This window comes from Mirounga leonina, unplaced genomic scaffold (genome assembly GCF_011800145.1).
Source record: "Mirounga leonina isolate KUSES-001 unplaced genomic scaffold, KU_Mleo_1.0 Mir_178, whole genome shotgun sequence".
NCBI classification, from domain to species: domain Eukaryota; kingdom Metazoa; phylum Chordata; class Mammalia; order Carnivora; family Phocidae; genus Mirounga; species Mirounga leonina.
Window position 1 is genome coordinate 13,165,389 of NW_023270464.1, and position 22,609 is coordinate 13,187,997.

General features: G+C 38.1%; 1 protein-coding gene across 1 annotated transcript; it reads left to right on the top strand.

Annotated features, from left to right (window-relative positions):
* Positions 1-235: 235 nt before the first annotated feature.
* LOC118023190 (huntingtin-interacting protein K-like) lies at positions 236-679 on the top strand. The gene has a single exon (XM_035024345.1). It carries the CDS (start codon positions 251-253, stop codon positions 614-616), a length of 366 nt encoding a protein of 121 aa, XP_034880236.1. The 5' UTR covers positions 236-250; the 3' UTR covers positions 617-679.
* The last annotated feature ends 21,930 nt before the right edge of the window (positions 680-22,609 follow it).

The following is a 22,609-nucleotide window of genomic DNA, read 5'->3' on the forward strand; positions in this document are numbered from 1 at the left end:
GAGTCTATGGTGTTTGAACTATGGCCCACTCCCTCCATCCCACATCCCAGCTTAGAGTGATGAGAGCTCCACTCCAGATGCGTGTAGTCAAGAGCATGGGACTCCCTTTCCAACAGCTTCTAGTTGAAGGGCTATGGTATCTTTCCAGGAGAGGCAGGACATCAACAGTTTTCATCATGCTCCAGTTATGTGTTGCAGAGACTATATTCCAGGCAAGTACAGTTAAAAGGTGAGGGTTCAGGGGATCGATATGGCTACTGAGGGGGATGTGGAGCTGGAGTTGGAGACTGAGACCAGCGGCCGGGAGCGGCCTCCCGAGAAGCCACGGAAGCATGACAGCGGTGCGGCGGACCTGGAGAGAGTCACCGACTATGCAGAGGAGAAGGAGATCCAGAGTTCCAATCTGGAGACGGCCATGTCCGTGAATGGAGACAGACGGTCCCGGGAGCAGAAAGCCAAACAGGAGCGGGAGAAGGAACTGGCCAAAGTCACCATTAAGAAGGAAGATCTGGAGCTGATAATGGCAGAGATGGAGATCTCAAGAGCAGCAGCAGAATGGAGCTTGAGGGAACACATGGGCAACGTGGTAGAGGCTCTTATTGCCCTAACCAACTGATTTGTGCTTTCTCAGACCCACTCACTGGATTATTTTATTTCAATAAAGATGTAGCCTTTTTTTTTTTGTAAAAAAAAAAAAAAGGTGAGGGTTCAGTTTTTCTGCCCTGTTCCCACTTGTGGGATGGAGTGTCTATCTTGGGTGAAGCACATTGAGAATATTGGGTCATGGACCACCTTAATCCCAGTTTGTACCACTTTGGGAGAAGCAACTGGAGAAGATCAAAAGCTACAACCCAGTCTATAACTCTCCACCCCACCTCGAATGCCTACCTTATTAGGGGTATCAATCAGAGAAAAGTACTCCATTGTTCCTACCCCCAGCTCCAGAGCCTTGACTCATATATTTACCCCATGGTAGAGGCAGGCCATGAAACAAAGAGCTCTGAATCTCTTCTCAAGGAACTGGTTTCATTGCAACAGAATATGGGGTATTAAACCCAGAAGAATTTTCAAAACAACGAGAGGTGTGGTGAAAAGTAATTAAAAGGAAACTGAATAATTCTTTGGAAATATAAGTTAAACCATTATCTGACTAATTTTCCAGAAAACAAAACAAAACAAAACAAATAACAGGGAACAGACATCTAAGGAGAACCTTTCTGTGGTCAAAACAGTCTCAAACAGAGACCTCAAAAACTGTCCCTGTAAAGGAGCCAGAATTTTATTGGATAAATCTGTGGAGAAATTCATGACCCAGGTCATTGTTAAAAATGACAGAAAAATCAGAAATGAGTGGAACTTAACAGCATGATGTGATGAAGAAAAAAGAGAGAGAGAAAATGCCAGAATCATCATCATCCCAGGATGACAGTGCTCATGCTCAAGGCTTCACCTTCATGGGGCAATACCAGAGGCTCACACTGAAAGGGTGACATTGCCAAAATAATCCAGCCAGTCATATAAAATATTGATGAACACATAACAATAACAAGTCCTAGAGGAATGGTACTGGGGATAATATTCAAACTTGCTACAATTTATTGTTTAAATGTTTAGTACCCCTTCTAAATAGATGGATATATATTGAATTGGGAGGGGGGCTGGACATTTTAAAAATATTTTATAATAACTGTATCGATATGGTATTGCCCCAATTGTATCAATATGATATATATTTATTTATGCAAAGAAATAGGAAGTTTTGACACATCCACAGGAAAAGTAACTAGGCAACAGAAAAACAGAAATGCCTGTGAGAGGAATCAGATGTCAGGTTTAACAGACAGAGACATCAAAGTAACCATTATAAATATGTTCAAAAACTAAAGGAAAACATGCTGAAAGAAGTGAAAAAGATATGATGCTAATGTTGCAACAAATAAGAAATATCAAAAAAGAGATAGGAATAATATTTTAAAAAATAGAAATCTTGAAGCTGAAAAGTATAATATTGAAAGAAAAATCTGCTAGAAGGATTCAACAGTAGATTTGAACTGGCAGAAGAAAGAATTAGTGAACTTGACGATAAATCAATAGAGATTATGCAACCTAAGTCATAAAGAGAAAAAATGAAAACAAATAGAGAGGCTCAGAGAAATGTGGGGCACCATTAAGCTCACCAATGTATGCATAATGATAATTCCAGAAGGACAAAGGAAGAAATGAAGGAGAAAAATATTTGAAGAAATAATAGTTGAGAACTTCCCAAATTTGATGAAAAATTTTCATCCATACATCCAAGATGCTAAAAAAATATCCAAGTAGAATAAATACAAAGAGATCATAAATAGATACATCAGAGTAAGAAAATCAACATGGAAATAGAAAACTTGAACAACAGTATAAACCAAGTAGACCTCCCAGATCTCAGAAGAACACTCCATCCAGAATGGTGCAATGTATACTTTCACAAATGCGCAAAGAGCATTACCCAGGGTAGACACCAAGTCATCCAACAAAATTCAATATAATTAAAAGGATTAAAAGAATAGAAATGTTTATGTGCTCCAACCACAGCAGAATGAAATTAGAAGTCAAAAATAGAAAAAAAAAATGGGAAACTCAAAATATGTGAATATTAAAATAGCACATTCTTAAAAACTTAATGGGCCAAAAAACCAAAAAAAGAGTAAGAGAAAATTAAATTACTTTTAATGGAGTTATGTGAAGACAGAGCATGCCAAAAATTATGGAATTCAGTGAAAGCAGTCCTTAAAAGAACATTTATAGCTATAAATGCCTACCTTGAAAAAAGATATAATTGACAAATAACATTGTATTAGTTTAAAGTGTATAAAATAATGACTATATACACATATATATAATTTGTATATATAAACCATTACCATAATAAGTTTAGTTAGTATCCATCACCTCACAGAGTTACAATTTTTTTTTTCTTGGTGTAAGAACTTTTAAGATCTATACTCTTCACAACTTACAAAGATATAATATAGTATTATTAACTATAGTTACCATGCTGTACATTACATCCCCAGAACTTATTTATATTAAAAGTTAAGTTTGTACTGTTAGACCACCATCACCCATTTCCCCCATCTCCCACCTCTCACCCCTGGCAACCAACAGTCTGTTCTGTTTCTAAGAGTTGAGAGGTTCTTTGCTTGTTTGTTTGTTTGTTTGTTTGTTTTATTCCACATATAAGAGAGATCATATGGTATTTGTCTTTATCTGTCAGATTTATTTCATTTAGCATACTGATCTCAAGTCTATCCATGTCACAAATGGCAGGATTTCCTTTTTCTTCCTTATGGCTGAGTAATATTTCACTGTATATATTATCATGTTTTCTTTATCCATTCTTCTGTCCATGGGCACTTAGGTTGTTTCCATGTCTTGGCTATTGTAATTAATACTGCAGTGAACAAGTGGGTGCAGATTTCTTTGAGATAGTGATTTAGTTCCCAGAAGTAGAACTGTTGAATCATATGCTAGTTCTAATTTAATTTTGTGAGGGATGACCTCCATACTGTTTTCCATAGTGGTTGCTCCAATTCACATTCTCACCAACAGTCCCAAGGGTTTCTTTTCTCCACATCCTCACCAACACTTGTTATCTCGTCTTTTTGATGAGAGCCATTTTATCATTCTCTGTTGAAGAGACTATCCTTTCTCCATTGTACATTCTGTCATAAATTAATAGACCATTCACTTGTAGGTTTACTTCTGTGCTCTCTGTTCTGTTCTGTTGATCTATATGTCTGTTTTTACTCCAATACCATTCTGTTTTGATTACCACAGTTTTGTGATATAACTTGAAATCAGGAAGCGTAATGTCTCTAGCTTTGTTCTTCTTTCTCAAGACTGCTTTGGCTAATTCAGGTCTTCTGTGGTTTCATACAGTTTTTAAGATTGTTTTTCTATTTCTGTGAAAAAAATCCATTGGAATTCTGATAAGGATTACACTAAGTCTATAGATTGCTTAATTAGTACAGACATTTCACAAAATTAATTCTTCTAATACATGAGCATGGAATATCTTTCCATTTATATGTGACTTTTTCAATTTCTTTCAACAGTATCTTATAGTTTTCAGTGAATAGATCTTTCACCCCCCTTGTTTAAATTTGTTTGTAGGTATTTTATTCTATTTGATGCAACTATAAGTGAAACTGTTTTCTTAATTTCTCTTTCTGATAGTTTGTTTTTAGTGTATAGAAACACAACAGATTCTTATTGATTGATTTTACATACTGCAACTTTACTGAATTTGTTTACTGTAACAATAAAGTCTTTAGGCTCTTCTATATATAATATCATGTCATCTACAAATAGTGACAGGTTTACTTCTGCCTCTTTGATTTAGATGCCTCTTATTTCTTTTACTTACCTAATTGCTCTGGCTAGGACTTCCAGTGCTATGTTGAATAAAAATGGTGAGAGTGGGCATCCTTGTCTTGTTCCTGATTTTAGAGAAAAAAACTTTGAGGTTTTCACCCTTGCATATGATAGGTTAGCTGTGGGCTTATATATGATTTTTACTTTGTTGAGTACATTCCCTCTACACCCAGTTTGTTGTGAGTTTTTATCATGAATGGATGTTGAATTTTGTCATTTGTTTTCTGCATCTATTGAGTTGATCATAAGATTTACATCCTTCATTTTGTTAATGTATTGTATCACATTGATTGATTTGTAGATGTTGAACCATCCTTTCATCCCAGTGATAAATCCGACTTGATTATGGTGTATGATCCTTTTAATGTGTCATTGAATTCAGTTTGCTAATAATTTGTTGAGGACTTTTCCATCTATGTTCACCAGGGATATTGGCTTGTAATTTCTTTTCTTGTAGTGGCCTTGTCTGGTTTTAGCATCAGAGAAGTTTTCTAATTTTAATGAAGTCCAACTTATCCATTTTTTCTTTCATAGATTAAATTTTGTTTCCCAGCTAAAAACTTACCAATCCAAAGTCACTAAGTTTTCTCCTGTATTTTCTTCTAGAAATTCTATGATTTTAATTCTTACATTTAAGTCTTTGATCCATTTTGATGTCCCTTTTATTTGTGACACTAGGTAAGGACATAAATTCATCTTCTTACATATGAATGTCCAATTATCTCAAAATTATTTGTTAAAAAGACTACACTTCCCCATTGAACTATCTTGATATCTTTGTCAAAAAATTGTTTGACCATACATATATGGGTAAATGTTCAGATTTGCAATTCTGTTGTACTGATCTATATTTGTACATTTATTTTAGAAGTACATCATGTTTTCTAACACATTTTGAAATTAGAAAATATAAATCTTCCAATTTTGTTTTTTTTTCCAAAACTTATTTTGTCTATTTTGGCTCCTTCATGTTTTTTATATGAATTTTAGAAAAGGGTTTTCTATTTCTACAAAATAAATTCTGATAGGAACTATATTGAGTCCACAGATCAATTTGGAAAAAATTGGCATTTTCTAACTCCAAAATCTTAATATCTTAACACAACAAATGCTTCTTTCTTACCTTACATTTTATTTGGGGAAAACCACAGGGTGGTGACATTGTTTCTGCTCCAGAGAGCTCATAGTCTATTGAGAAAGATATGAATGTAAAGTAGGAGCACATGGCTGGCTCAGTATAGCATGCAACTCTTGATCTCAGGGTTGTGAGTTCAAGAGTTCAAATCCCACATTGGGTATGGAGCCTCCTAAAAAAAAAAAAAAAAAAAAAAAGATAGGTACTCTAAGTGCCCTGTCTACAGATTTAAAGAGATATAAAGTATAAATTAAATCTCAATACTTTTTTTTACTATATTGATTTAATAAAACATGTACACACTCTATTTTGGCAAAAGAGGTGGGAATTTCCAACTCCACCTTGTATTAGAGAAAGGGGAGAAGATAGAGAAGTTTGCAGGAGTGACGACCAACCTGGATATTGAAGGATCTCTGGGAATTTAAGAATAAGTGATGCACGGCAGAGATGGTTGTTGGGGTTAGGAACAGTATGAAGTTTGGTAAAATGGCCAAGAATTTGTAGTCTTTACAAAGAAGTTCTAGCACTTCTTCATAAAACACAGGGAGCTATTGAAACATGTCAAGGCAGGTGATCAGATTTGAAAGAGGTGCTAAAAGACATATTCAATGGAGAATGAGGAATGGACCAGATATAAATAAAGTAGGGTAAAAAAGAGAGGACTAGATAAGAAAGTATCAAAAGAATATCCTGGGGCCCCTGGGTGGCTCAGTTGTTAAGCGTCTGCCTTCAGCTCAGGTCATGATCCCAGGGTCCTGGGATCAAGCCCCGCACTGGGCTCTCTGCTCTGCGGGAAGCCTGCTTCTCCCTCTCCCACTCCCCCTGCTTGTGTTCCCTCTCCCGCTGTCTCTCTGTCCAATAAATAAATAAAATATTTTTTAAAAAAGAATATCCTATCAAGTAAATGAAATATGCCCAGTATGGCTTATTTCTTTAACAATTATAATAATTGCTTCCAGAATTTTCCTGAGCAGTAACCCCAAACCAAATCTTTTAGACTTTGCAGATCCTCCCTCTTCATATTTTTATTTTTTTACATCAGGATGTTTGCTCATATCGAGTCTTTTATCTTGCTTCTCCTGAAGGCCAGCTTTCTCAAATCTGATCAATCAGTTCTCTTAGCAGTCTTTATTGTTATGTATCTGGACCAGAGATAGATTTTTGAAAATGTTTTGTTTGAAATGATGTTTTCCAATGGAGATTTTCTTAAAATTATCTTGCAAGAATGAGATGTAATTTTCTTACCCATGTTTTTGTCTACTGTTGTGATAAAATGTTTTGTCTCTCCTCTTAAAAATATAAATATAAAGTAAAAAATGATAAGACCACAAGCAGCTTATTAAAGTTTGCCTTAATTCAAGTAATGCTAAAATATCTCAACTCTGATCCTAATTAAGTTTGAATAATTGTGTAAATTATTTCAGAGGAAAGGAACCTGTTGGAAAAAAAATCTGGTGACAACTTCTTTGTAATTATTGACCTATTTGTTCTTGGTATTTTTTCATGGAGAGTTCAAATGAAATTTCCCAAATTGTCATCTATTAGACACAGTAGATATTTGAGCAAATTTGTCTATGAACAATTGTCAAAATAGATTCACCTAAATTGAAATGATTTCAATGTCTTAATATTCTCAAATTGTCCTTTTGACTCAGTTTTGGGTGTCAGGGAGGATTTCACGGTATGTTTAGAGAATTCAGGTGGAAAACTGCCTTGTGTATTAGAAGGAAACAAAATTCCTGCTCCTACTCTATCAAAAAAGTCTAAATATAACCTTCTCCAATACTCTGGTATGTCTGTCTCCGCTCTCCTTAGTTAGGGAGTTCAAGTAGCTTTCATAGTAGAGCCTAGAAATAACTCCTGTTGGATTATCTTCAGAGAGGGGTTAACATATTGATAAATACGCTTGAGCACAGCTGAAGGAATTTGTGATTGATGTTGTCCCAGAAGAAAATAAGGGACCTGGAGACAGGTTCAAGCACACCAATATGCCAATCACAGCAAATGGATGTAAAGGGTGGTAAATGTGAGTTACTCACACAGCAGTGGGTATCTCAAGTTACCCAAGTGCCATAACTGGATATAATAATCACACCCTTGTCTTAATGTGTCACAATCTTAATGGGAGAAACCACTGTCCACCTCAAATGGAGACAGCCTGGCAAACCTGATCAGATAATTGTTGTCATTATTTCAAGCAAATTAACAGGTTACAAGATTGTTCACCTTGCCTGACACCATTGTGAAGTATGACAGCCTGGGCTTCAGATGAGAAAATACATCAGGCTGATTTGCAAAAAGCTCACCTGAGATGACTCATCCATTCCAGAGGGTGTCTACTGAGATGCACCATTCGCAGGGAGACACTTTCCTGGGGACAGGTTAGCAGGTCAGCACGACACATAGTTACCACTTCTTCCACAGGTCCCCGGAGGATTTGGGTTCTGGGAAGGCTTTGGAAAGTACAGCCTGCCCACTCAAACCCGGTATAGTTACACTTTTTGTACCAGAGCTTTCTCTCCGTAAGCCATGGCTTCCCCAGCATCACCTGGGAATCATACGTGTGTCTACAGAAAAAAAAAAAAAAAAAAAAAAAAGTTTTGAGTGTCATCTATTAATATTGTCGCAGCTTAACTAAAGGGGAAAGCTCAGTCAGAGCTGGGAAAGCAAGAACCGTCTTCAGTACACCATTACTTCTTTTGCGTCAGAACACAATTATTGTAGCTCTGCAGTGTCCTCGTTTTCTCATTGCCTTTAACTGTCCCTCAGCTCTGTATTTCCAGGGTCTTTGGTGTGTGTGTCCATGTGCCCACATGAGTGTTTCGGGAGCACTGGTACCATGCTTTTTGCAGCTTTCAGTTACTCCCAACAGCTGTTTCCTATCCATCCCACCTCATAACCCTATATGTCTCAGCCTCTGTCATGTCACTCAGGATGCACAATGGAGGAGTGCGTGGCTCTAACCCCTGCCCCTTCGCGAAGTCTGGGATAATTGATTTCTGTCTCCCATTGTTTATAAGTGCTAAGGGAGTTCTGCTTTCTCTTAATTTCGTGTCTCTTACAACTCCCAAATTCCATTTTTTTTAAAGATTTTATTTATTTATTTGAGAGAGAGAATGAGAGAGAGCATGAGAGGGAAGAGGGTCAGAGGGAGAAGCAGACTCCCTGCCGAGCAGGGAGCCCCATGCGGGACTCGATCCCGGGACTCCAGGATCATGACCTGAGCCGAAGGCAGTCGCTTAACCAACTGAGCCACCCAGGCGCCCCCCAAATTCCATTTTTAAAAAAAAAATCCCCAACATGAACAAATGTTCGTCACTATGTGGTCAAAGCTGCTGAGTCCGACATGTCTCTAATTCTGAAGAAAAATTCAGAAGAAAAAATATATATATCATTATGCAGAATTTCCAGAAGCTGCTGAGTACTGCATGCCTCTAATTCCAAAGCAGAGGTATATATATATATACACTGCAGAGCTACAATATATATATATATATATATATAATGATGCAGCAGAAGTTCTAAGGAATCACTCAAAATCCTCATCACCTGAGCCTAGGAAAACCTTAATGAAAGACTTTATTATTAAAATATTTTGGAATCTCTCCAAGACCTGTATGTTTGTTTGGCTGCCCACATTATGCATTCCCATTCACTGACGTTTAGAAGCAGGACAGTATGTGTAAAGGACCACAGGTTTTGAAGGCATATCCTCATGTGCTGGAAAACTGCCTTGGCTATTTAACTGCTTTGTGACATTATGTCAGCACATTGGCTGAGCTGATACCTGCATTGGTACCTGTATCAATCAGGCTTCCAGAGGAAACATATGGTAAATTCAGATTGGGTCATTTGAAGACATTTAATGAAAGGACTATTTAAAAAGATTTTTTGAGTAATTGCTTTGTCATTTGCTACTTTATTAAATTCTGAAATACATATGTGGTAAGTCCTGCTTTAATTCTTTTTCAGTAAGAAAATCTAGCAATAAGCTAATTTTAAGAGCACAGATAAAACACAATGTATTAACCAAAAGAAAGTGGCATCTCAATATTAAATAGACTTTAAGCAAAGTCATAGCTCTGTATATTTAGCATTTATTAAATAGGGGTAAAATAGCCAATCTTCTGAAATGATAGATATAACTTAAGCCTGTGTGAATCTATCAAAATAGCTTTAAAGGTCATCAAAAAGTATTGACAGAATTTCAAGGAAAAAATGGACAAGTAGGGCGCCTGGGTGGCTCAGTCGTTAAGCGTCTGCCTTCGGCTCAGGTCATGGTCCCAGGGTCCTGGGATCGAGCCCCGCATCAGGCTCCCTACTCTGTGGGAAGCCTGCTTCTCCTTCTCCCACTCACCCTGCTTGTGTTCCCTCTCTCACTGTGTCTCTCTCTGTCAAATAAATAAATAAAATCTTTTTTTTTTAAGATTTTATTTATTTATTTGAGAGAGAGAGAATGAGAGACAGCACGAGAGGGAAGAGGGTCAGAGGGAGAAGCAGACCCCCTGCTGAGCAGGGAGCCCGATGCGGGACTCAATCCCAGGACTCCAGGATCATGACCTGAGCCGAAGGCAGTCACTTAACCAACTGAGCCACCCAGGCGCCCAAATAAATAAATAAAATCTTTAAAAAAAAATGGACAAGTAAACCATGTTATAAGATTTTTAATATCTCACTTTCACAACTAAAAATCAAGTGGACAAAAATTATTAACAACATAGAAGAGTTGACAAATAAAATGAACAGGAGTGGATGCACAGAAAGCCTCAACAAATATTTTAAAATTCTGTTATTATCAGACTATATTTTTGGTCTATCAAGAAATAATGATTAATATTTAAAACTATACAGAACTAGGGGTGCCTGGGTGGCACAGTTGTTTAAGCATCCAATTCTTGGTTTCGGCTCAGTTCATGATCTCATGGTCATGAGATGGAGCCCTGCGTGGGGCTCCACACTCAGCTTGGAGTCTGCTTGAGATTGTCTTTCCCTCTCCCTCTGTCCCTCCTGCTCGTGTTCTCTCTCTCTCAATCTCTCTCTCTCTCTCAAATAAATAAATCTTTTGGAAAAAAAAAAAAACTATATAGAACTAAACGCACAATGAAAATCCCACTTATTAAAGTATGTAACATGCTGCTGAAGCTGGTATCTAGAGAAATTGTAGTCTGAAAAGGTTATATTAGAAAATGAGAAAGAATAAGAATGTGAATGAAACTGTAGGATCAACTCACAAAGACAGGAACACCGTAAAAAACTAGCAGAGTAAATATAGAAACATTAAAAGGAAGAACACAAAAAGATAAGAGCACAAAACCAAATTTTAACAATAATTTTCCTTTAAATTTGCGTATATTAATTATCATTACTGAAATATCTGATTTTTTATTCTCTCTGATATTTTTCCTATATGCGTATGCACTTTTTTTTAAACTTTCTCTTTTCACCTTTCCTTCCTTCCATCCTATTTGAAATGTATTCTTTTTTTTTTTTTTAAAGATTTTATTTATTTATTTGAGAGAGAGAGAACACATGAGAGTGGATAGGGTCAGAGGACAAAGCAGACTCCCTGCCGAGCAGGGAGCCTGATGCGGGACTCGATCCCGGAACTCCAGGATCATGACCTGAGCCGAAGGCAGTCGCTCAACCAACTGAGCCACCCAGGCGCCCCTTGAAATGTATTCTTAATTCCCCTTTCTTCCTCTATTGTTTTGGAAATTTTTCTCCACTTCTGCTTGGGAACAACCAGAGTTTCATTCTTTGAAGAGACTAAGCTTTTAATAAATTCAGGCTAGATTTATCAATCGATAAGACAGAATGTGAAAAGAAGGAATATTAAAAGTGAGAAAGGGAAAAAAATGCAAAGAAAACTATACTAGAATATGACTTGGCTTTTCAAAATTATTCCGTTCTTTTAAAAATTTCAGTTAGCTCTGTAGCTTGAAATAGCAACATTGGACTTTGGGCCTTGTAAACAAAAAAGACCTTGTATTTTTCCTGTTGTTGCTTACCAATGCTACTCGGGTAATACTACATTTCTGCTGTTCTTCTATCTATGTGAAGAATGTAAAGGGTCTGAGGCGTTTCTGCTATTTGCCTGCTAAACCTGCCTCAAGTTGTATAAATACTGGCAGAAGACACGAGACTCCTGGGTCATAGAATAAAGATTTTATTACTCACAGCCCAGCAGGCAGTCTGAGCTTCATGTTCATGTCAGTTACACTTGTCCCCCAAATCCCAAGGGGGCAATGGGAACCCAGAACCAGAAGGATGCTGCAATGGGAACCCAGAGCCAGAAGGATGCTGTATACACAGTGTGAAGCATCACAACAGAGGAATTCAGACCTTAGGAAACCCTATTAATTTATAAGAGGATGCTAGAAAACCTATCCGAATCTTGACCCAGAAGACATTATCTTTCTTATACAAACAAATATTCCTTCTGCCCTCTGGAAGGAGAGACTATTTCCATCTTCTATATAAACATCTTTGAAAAGATAGCTTGGAACAAAAACCAGTGACTCCATTCACAAGATACGCAGAAATATGAGAGACCCAATGGAGAGCGGTCTCTCAAAATTTATGCCTGTTACTACTGTTGTTACTGTTGCCACTGTATCGGAGATAAAATATAAATACATAATTTATATGTAATTACAATTTATAATTTTTCCCTAGGCCTTTTCTACATCCCCTGTGATGTCCTAAATATAGGCACGGGTACTTAGAAGACTTGCCATTTCTCTTCAATCAATATCCCTTACTGGGTGGGGGAGGAAGGAGCAAAAACAAAATGATTAAATAGACAAACACAAGCTTATTCTTCCATAGAATTAGTCACAATGTGTAGACACGTGGGTAAACGTTTACTATTTTTTACCTGAAATCCCCAAAATGGTTTAACTCTATACCTTTACATAATAGACTGTTCTTGGCTAACATTTCTTTTCTTTTCTTTTTTTTAAGATTTTATTTATTTATCTGAGAGAGAGAATGGGAGACAGAGAGCATGAGAGGGGAAGGGTCAGAGGGAGAAGCAGACCCCCCCACTGAGCAGGGAGCCCGATGTGGGACTCGATTCTGGGACTCCAGAATCATGACCTGAGCCGAAGGCAGTTGCTTAACCAACTGAGCCACCCAGGCGCCCTCTTGGCTAACATTTCTACAGTAGGAAAATAGTATGGGTACATTCACATTTCCATCTGAAGTCTACCATTGCAAGTCATCATGCAACTGATGAGATGTGGAATAAGAAATGTTGTTACAGCATATAAAGAAGGAAAAAAGTCTGTTACTGATCTAATGTGCTGATACATTCTTGCAATGTTCCATATTTTCTATAAATGCTAATGCCGGACTTATTTCTTGCTAACCTCAACACCTAACCTCTTGAATGTTTTGGGCTACAAACTATTCATTTCTTAACTCTGTATTCCCTAGTATTTCCTGACATATAAAAGTCAAAGTTAGAAATGAAGGTATCATGAAAGGCCATAATTTCTGTGACTTTTGCTTCAAAAGAGTACTAGACTCACCTGTGTTTCTGAAAGTATGACACAGAAAATAAATTTAAAGAGTTAATAATTTCTTGTCTATGAACTCACCAACCTGATAACATTATGCACTTGAATGGCCTCATGCTTTTAATTGTCTTTTTACTCAAATTAACAGCAATTTCCTATATTTTGAATATATTGTGGGTAGAAATTTTGCCAATAATGCCCCACAGTCTCCTGAAATGTTATCCAAAAGTGCTGATCCCTTTTGAAATATCTGTGGTGACTACTTAGATCTCTCATCTTTAACTTGAAATTGAATAAACTGAGATCTGATAATCTGCAGTTTTAATTCAAGGTCTATTTTATGGTAAAAGGAGTAAAAACCGTAACTATGTTTGATAGAGCTAAAGATGTTACCAAGATAACTGACACTTGAGCTAGTTAATTTCATTTTAGGCAATATGTAGCAACTGTTTTATTCATTGCGTAGATTACCTCTTTCACTGACTAGTGATATATTTTCCTCAATACCAGCTACAGAGTATGTCATTTCTTTGGAGCCTGCTAAAAAACCTGTCCACACTCTGCCCCAGAAGAAGACATTTTCTTTATTATAGTCGATAATTTAACTGACAAAATTTAATCAAGTAAATGAACAATATTTAAAAAACAAAAACAAAAACAAAGTTATGAGGGATTCTGTACATACATAAATAAATCATAAGTGTGTTTGGTTTCATTTAACCTTAATTACCTCTTAAAAGGCCCTATTTTCAAAGAGTGTCACATCATGAGTAGGTCTTCAACTTATGAATTGCAGGGGACACAATTCACTCCATGACAGAGAGGTGAGTCTGGAATTCCAGGAAGAGTTTCTATTAAGGATACACAGTCTAAGGCAAAGGATCATCTATCTATCTACCCTCAGTGCACACCCCCCAACACCAAGTTACGGTCCTTCACAGATCCAATGAGGGACCCACAGTTGCATTTTGTGAAAGGAAAGACATCAACCCAAATATTGTATATCATTTTCTCTGTAGGTGGCTTCCAGTCTTTTATTTTGAAGAATGTTTTTGGAAATCAGAATTTGTGTGGCCCCTTTGAAGAAATGTGAGTACTCACAATGACTCCCTCGTTCACCAGTAGCGGCAAAGCCCTCCCTAGGACTGTGGCAGGTGCCTCAGAGGGTCTATAAAGGGGTCCCCAATTAACATGTTCTTCCCTTACCAGGGGTCACCTCATTGCTCTGTTAATGATTGAATAGAAATATCTATTTCCCAGAACATTACACTTTATATCAAAACAAAGTATTTTTTTTTTTTTTTACCTTGACCACTATACACACAATTTTTCTGAGGTTATCTGTAGCAATAAGGACCCTATTCTACACAGAACTGGAAAACCCATGACGCCCTTCAGCTAAGTGTTGAGAAAGCCTTACCAGGACATGCGGTATCCTCAGAGCTGGCTCTCTGTGTGAGCTCAAGCACATGGAGATCCCTCAGTCATCCACACTAGATAGCGCTTCTGGAAGGGCAACATGGCCACAGGCAGAAATCTGTATTTTAAAAGACATTTTTCTGAGGTAAGAAATAGAATAATGGAGTCTGGACAAGCCCCTTGAATGGTAATCTCTGAAGCTTGCAGTAGTCCATTCATTGTTTCTGGCAAAGGAAGAACTATGGGCTGCTTTAACCTTTCAAGAAATAAATCTCAACTTTCAGAACTAGATAAGCAGGCAGCTTCCTCCACTGGGCTATATATTCACATGAATACATGACTGCTGAACAACAAATTATGGGCCAGAGCATTTGCGCAATAGTCAAGTTGAAACTTCTGACCGAAGAAGATTTCAAAAGGGCCCATGTGGGAAGTAAGAGACTAAGAAGGCAATTCACACACTCTGTTAAGAGGCAAACTCCAAGTCTGGGTGAGCTTCTACTTATTCAACAGAACAAATCTGCCTAGGAGTCTACAAGTATTTGACAACAATAACAACCATCAGGGGAAGAATGTAGTAATCAATATACAGAGAAAGAGCTTAATGTGGGGGAAAATTAGCCATATTACCTACATATGCACCTTTGTATACATACGTATTGTGTGTGTGTGCACGCATTCAGTCCATATCTACAATAAAATACAACAATGGAATGACAAACTTTTTGATATTAGAGGTAATAATACAAAAATTATCTAACAAAAATGAAAGAACTGATGGAAGAAAGATGGATAAGAATGACTTACAAAGAGAAATACTGAAAAGCAGAATCGGCATGGCAGAAAACAGAGATGTAGTTGAAAACCTTGAAGATTTTCACAGAAAAAGAACACAGTAACTTTATCCAATAGGACCCTTTATAGTAATAGTAAAGTTACAGTAAAATGTTCTTATAGTAAAGTTATAATAATAATAAAATGTCCTAAACTTGTTTGATAATAAGAAACATCAGAAGTGGGACAGTTCCAAGATTGGTAAATTCAGTGGCTCAACAATATCCTCAGAGACCCAGATTTTTCCATATTTTTGTTGGGTCATCATCAGAGTATTCTATTGTAGTACATGTGATTTAAAATATTTACGTAGCTCATTACAAAACTTGAAGCTTCAGGGTCATTTGAAGAGCAAGAACAATTTTAAACCCATTAACCATAAATTGCAACTTTGAAGACCTCTGCTGGGAATTTTATGAAAAAAAATAAAAAATAATAAAATCATATTGCAAAATGAACTCTTTATAAAATACTAATGGCATGGTATTAGACACAGATATAGGTAAGAAATCCATTATTTGGTTTATGTTATTAAATTAGTTCTGTTAATAATTATATGCATACGAATTTATGCTATTTTCATTTTTGAGAAATAATTTTATTTATTTTTTTTAAAGATTTTATTTATTTATTTGACAGAGAGAGACACAGCAAGAGAGGGAACACAAGCAGGGGAAGTGGGGGAGGGAGAAGCAGGCTTCCCACCAAGCAGGGAGCCGGACATGGGACTCGATCCCAGGACCCTGGGACCATGACCTGAGCGGAAGGCAGATGTTTAACGACTGAGCGACCTAAGCACCCCTAATTTTATTTCTGAAAATAGTTTTTGAGTAGAAGCCTTGTATATGTCTATTCATACAATAGAACGTTTCTGCATATGGATAAATAATAAATAAATATTTCAAAATTATATAGTCTTAATTAATTTTAGGGCCCCCTTTTACACTCAAAAATGTCTCCATCTCGGGACACCTGGGTGGCTCAGTCGGTTAAGCATCTGCCTTTGGCTCAGGTCATGATCCCAGGGTCCTGGGATCAAGCCCCGCATTGGGTTCCCTGCTCAGTGGGGAGCCTGCTTCCCCCTCTCCCTCTGCCTGATGCTCTGCCTACTTGTGCAGTCTTGCCCTCTCTCTCTTTCTGTCAAAATAAATAGAATATTTTTAAAAATGTCTCCATTTAAACAATAAATTGTATATTAACCTTATAATTAAATATTTTAAGTTGAAGCAAGAGACTCTACAGTCTATAGTCTCTATACAGAGTCTGTACTCTATGGAGAATGAGTATAGATGGAAAAAGGTAGAGGAGCAAGCAATTAACCTGCAAAGAATTTCAATCTTAAGAAGTCAAGGAGATGAGAAAGAATCAACAAAAGGAGCCCGAGACGACTGAAGATAAAAAGAAGAAGAAAGCAAACAAGTAGGAGAGTGTGATGTTTGGGAAGCCAAGTGAAGACACTGTTTTAAGAAAATGAAGTGGTGAGCTGTGTCGAATGTTGTTCTTAGGTCAAGAAGGCTAAGAGCTGAGGATTTAACATTGGATTAGCAACAGAGAGATCGTTGGTGACCTCAAAGGGAGCAGTGTTGGTGGGTGCAGGCTGAGGGAAGAGCGAAGCCAAATTGGGGTGAATCCAGGAAAGAATGGGATCAAATGAATTGGAGAGAGTGACTATAGAGAACTCTTTCAAGGTGTCCTGCTAGAAAGAGGAGCAGAACAGTGGTAATTGCTGGAGGGGAAGGTTGGTGGCAGAGTTTTTAGACTTCATTACCATTATAATAATTACTTTTTTTTTTTCAAAAATGAGAGAAGTAACAGCATATTTGTATGTTAATGGGAATGAACCAGCAGAGATGAAATAAAGTTGAGGATGAAAGGAAAAGAGGAGAAACCTGGAGCGATGGGCTTAGTCGGTGAGAGAGAATGGAATTCAGTACCCAGGGACTGGTGCTGTGACAGATCCCACAGCCAGGCCATCCCTGATACCGAGGGAGAAATGAGTATGTGGGCCCACGTGCCGTAGAGCAAATAGGTACATTATTTGAAAACCCTGGTTGCTTCTAATTTTTCAGTACTAGAAGTAAGCCATCAGCTAGATGTGAACGGTGGAGGAGATGGAGGCTCCAGGAAGCAGGTATGAAATAGTAATGTCAAGGGGCGCCTGGGTGGCTCAGTTGGTTAAGCGACTGCCTTCGGCTCAGGTCATGATCCTGGAGTCCCGGGATCGAGTCCCGCATCGGGCTCCCTGCTCAGCGAGGAGTCTGCTTCTCCCTCTGACCCTCCCCCCTCTCATGCTCTCTGTCTCTCATTCTCTCTGTCTCAAATAAATAAATCTTTAAAAAAAAAAAAAAAGGAAATAGTAACGTCGGATCTTGCTATTTGTCATGTGGTCCAAGGATCAGCAACAGCAGCAGGACCCAGGAGGCTCTTTGTAATGTAGAATTTCAGTCCCCTCCCCCAGACATACTAAACCAGAATCTGTATTTTAAGATGCCCAGGTAATCCATATGTGCACTAAACTTTGAGAAGCATGGCAAATAGGCTGGGGAAATACAGAATAGTGACGACAAAGTTATATCACAGACAGCCAGTTCAGTTGACTATTTCTGTAGTTAATGAAGATATGCAGGTGTGCTTATGAAATTAAAAGAAAAATGGACCTAACTTATGTGGGGTTTTTTTGCCAGTTAGCCAGCTGAAGCACGAGAGAGGCAGAGGAAGTGAGTAGTAGAAGAGAGTCACGATCATGATGCACCATCTAATTGAAAATGTATGGTCTGGAAAATGTAGGCAGGAGAGAGAGAAGTGAAAAGGAAGTGGGTCAAAGGATTGTAGTTTCCAGCCGGGGAAGGCTAGCTGGTGTTGGGCAACTGGGAGTAAGCTAGAAAACAAGAACTGCTTGAAAGGGGTGGCTCAAAATTGAGGATCTAAGTATGTTACAGATATTGATGATGGCAAGATCCAAGTGTGGACCATGGAAGGAGTGGTTGACACAGGGTGGAGAATAAGATTTACTGAAAAAGAGGAGGTCAAGTGTGTGAGAGGTCAGGATAGTAGGAAGGACATCAAGGTGGATAATGAAATCATCAAGAACAATGACAATGGCGTTGGAGAGAAGGAAGGTAAGCCAGGAGTTAAAAATCTCAAAGGGACAAATGGGGGGACCCAGGAGTCTACAGATGATTGCAAACAGGAGAGTAATGGGTTGTATACATTTGATGACAAGAGATTGACATGTGGTGTGTTTAAGGTGGTAGGAGGGAAATGCAGGACAAGAAAGACATCTGTGCCACCCCCAGGTCGAATGATAAAAGGTGTGTGGGAGAGAAAATATTTACCCCTTAAGGCAGCGGGTATGGATAGAAAAGGAAACCACAGTAAGCCAAGAGAGTGGAAATAGATAGCTAGCCCTGCAACAGTCAAGGAAGATACTGGTGTGAATCTATACAGATGCTCTTAGAAAGGTGCAGAAGATTCGGGGTCTTTTCAAGAGACACACTTGTGGGGTCTCTTTTCACTCCAGCTGATGACACTATAAGAACTGAATAGGGGAGTCTTATTCAGACACATAAGACTCTAGGGATCCTTTATTTCCCCCTTTTAATTGAACAATAAACCAAGAGAGCCTGGCATAAGAAGTGTATGACTTTGCATACACATCAGAAATGACGAATTTTCATAAGCTGACAATACTCATGTAAGCAGTACAAATCAAAGCTCAGAGCATCACTGGCTCACCCTTTCAGTCACTATCAGCCTCCAAAGGGAACCACTATCCTGCTTCTCACATCACAGATGAATTTTCTGGGTTCCCTTTGGACATCTGTTGATAGAGGCAAGAGGTGAAGAAAAGGGTGGTCTCACCATGAGGAGACAATGTTCTGTGGCTCCCTTTTGACACATTGATTGTTAGCATAAGGATCATGGAAGGGGCAGAGTGAGCCACAGAACACAGATGCATTTGGAAAATTGATTGCTTCTTTCCTGCACTGTTATAGTATTCTGTGCCCTCCTCAATAATAGCATGTTTAGTACAATCCTATAATTATGTCTTGATCTCCTTGCTGCCTCCAAACACACACACACACACACACACACACACACACCTGAATTCTTTGAGACAGCAGATCTTATTACTATTTTTTTTTTTTTTTCATTCACATGGTTTTGTATCCCACCTCTCAGGTGATAGAGTTAAAAAAATGTGTATAGATACAAGTATATATATCTGCCATTACTCCTAAAACCAAGTGGAAATCAAAGGATTTCCCCACAAAACCTTGTGAGTATATTGATCTTTGTTTATGGTTTCATATGACACACTTTACAGGGGTGTAGCTTGATCATCTTGGAGAAGTCTTAAAAATAAGCTAATGCTAAATATGTCTCATTACTAGCTAAATTCTATGAACTAATTTTGCAAAATATGTAATTGTAGGAATAACATTCTACAATGAATTAGGACCATTTCTATCTGATCTCTCACCTGAAATACTTCAATAAGTGTCACAAAAAGTACTAATTAAGGGCTTGCCATGCACAGTGAGCTACTTTATAATGTCCTAGGAATAAAATGAGAGCTGGAAGACATGATTGCTACATCGAGATTTTATTTTAGCAGCATCCTACTGAAAAGAGAAGCAAGGCAGCCGCAATTCATAATATTTGCAGATGAAGGAACAAAGGCATGACAAGGTTAAATGGCCTTCCCATGACAATGTAAATTAAATCCAAAAGCCTTTGATTCTAGTCTACATGTTACCCTGTTTACAGCTAACATGCCTGAAATTTTACTTGTAGCCATTCATCCCTTCAAGTAAGTTTCTGTCCTCTGTGAAAATGAAACCCATCCTACTCTCAAGATTAGCAAATACCTCTTAGTTTGAATGCGATAGTTGAAGTAGAGGTGTGAAGGAGAACTCGTGCTGGGAGCACCAAGGGAGACCCCAAGAGACTGGAAGAAAAATGTGAAAAGTCTAATGTCCTAAAGAAAAAGACTTTAGGCTTCACACACCTCGAGAAAAGTTGCTTCTTCAGTCTGTAGGAAACTGAACCCATTCATTTCATGATGTTTAAAAAAAATACAGAGGTTGGCACTGTTGAGGTGACCAATATTTTGACACACATGTGGGGCACCTGGGTGGCTCAGTTGGTTAAGCGTCTGCCTTCGGCTCAGGTCATAATCCCAGGGTCCTGGGATCAAGCCCCAAATAGGGCTCCCTGCTCAGTGGGGAGTCTTCTTCTCCCTCTGCCCCTCCCCCTGCTCATGCTCTCTCTCCCTCTTTCTCTCTCTCAAATAAATAAATAAAATCTTTAAAAAATTTTGACATAGATGTACCTTTCTCGCTCCTTCATTTATTTAGTCCATTCAGTGGATAGTCACTGGAGACCTACTATGTGCGAAGCAATTATCTGTGCACCAGGGAAATGACAATGAAGAAAATAGAGTCTTGCTCTCACGTTTACCTTCTAATGCCAACCATCACTGTGTTCTGGAAAACACCTAATCTCAGCTACGTGGTGTATTTCACCTCCTTAGTCCTAAACTATGTGTCAAATATACCTATATTTCCATGTACCACAATGTTCAAATGCAAGTTCATTACCTCCCTTTCTCATTGCTCACATTCCCAAAGCTGACACCATTCTCCATGCTGTCACTCACACTGGAAATCTAGGCATTCCTCTTGGTCACTCTCCGTGTCCCAACACTGTCAGTGGTCAGTCTTCCAGTCTCAGTGACTCTTGCACATAATGAATTGTCCCCCTCCCTCCATCTTCATCAGCTTTTCCTCTTACTTAGACCACTATCATGTCCTCCAGAGAAGGGTCTTGGCTTCTCATCACTCTGCCCTTCAACCGTAGTGTTCACTGCTCTTGGAGGCATCTTTTAGAACCTAAAATCTTGTTCTGACATGCTTCTCAGTAAAAGCTTTTCAGTTAAAGTTCATAATTCATGGACTCAGCCTACCTTTCCAAACTGAACTTCCCCTCACCCCGCAACCAATGGATCACTCACATGTTACTTGCCTTTCTGTTTTTCAAACACCGACCTTTGCTGTTGCTTCCTGTTTCTGGGCTTTTTTGCCATGTCCTTCATCTGCCCAGCATCTGCTCAAACATCACCTCTTCAGAGAGGCCTCTGGCTATCTGATAAAATGTTTTTCCTCTGCATAACTCTGCCCCAACCAGATTACTCTCATTGTCTTCAGAAGTTATCAGCATATGCAATCATCTGAGGATTTTATATTTGCTTAGAGTCCATTTTCTCTCTATGTCTCCCCTTGATCAAAGAGTAGACCCTGGTATCCAGAACTGAAATCAGTGTCTGGCAAGAGTAAACCCTCAAGGGTTACTTGCATAGGGGTCATTACCCCCTGTCCGGAATGTCCCTACTTCCTTCAAGATTTTAACACTCCCAAACCATTAATTGTTTATTTTTATGTGGTCCTACAAGACCTCCTGCATACCTATTTCATAATACTTCTCACACTACATTGGAATTATTGTTGGAGTAGATAAATATAAATATATATATATTATTTATATATATGAGATGACATATATATATATATATATATTTTATATATAAGAAATGGCAACATATATCCACCTTCTAAGGAAGGTGAATCCTATTAATGTCAGTGCCTTTTCTGGTTTGGCAACAGTTGCTGATTTCATAGCCCTAAAAAACAGAAGAGAAAATGTTAGGAGTTGAAGAAATGTGTGTGGGAGAGGAAATGAGGGAGAAAATAAATTGACAGCAGTTGATAGTGTTTATCAACGATGCAACGCATCCCTTTTCAGAACAACCTAGAAGTTTAGTAAAATCTATTACATTTACAAAGCCTCAGAGAAATGGAAGGGTCTGTCTCAGAGAATGTGCACTTCTTGAGAAATTATACAAATCATTGGAAAGGTTTATGTTTTTCACAATTATGGAATCCAAGCAATTAGAGATCTGGAGTGTCACACCAATCATAGGTGGCATCTGGGTGACCTTGATTCATGTAGTTTTGTGCACACACATACACATGTGAAATTATCTATGTAATACTATTTATGGTGGTAACAAAGGTAACTATGAGCTGTAAATAACTTTCCACAAACCTCTTTGAGTCTCCAAACAAACTTGTGAACAAGGCAAATGTGATTAAGTTCATTTTGCACAAGAGGACAACGATTCTCAGAAAACTCTGCTGTGGACCAGCAGCTTGGGGCTCTTCCAGACTATCTCATGCACCCATGAAAACTACCTCTGTGGAGGCTCTAAAATGATTCTATTATT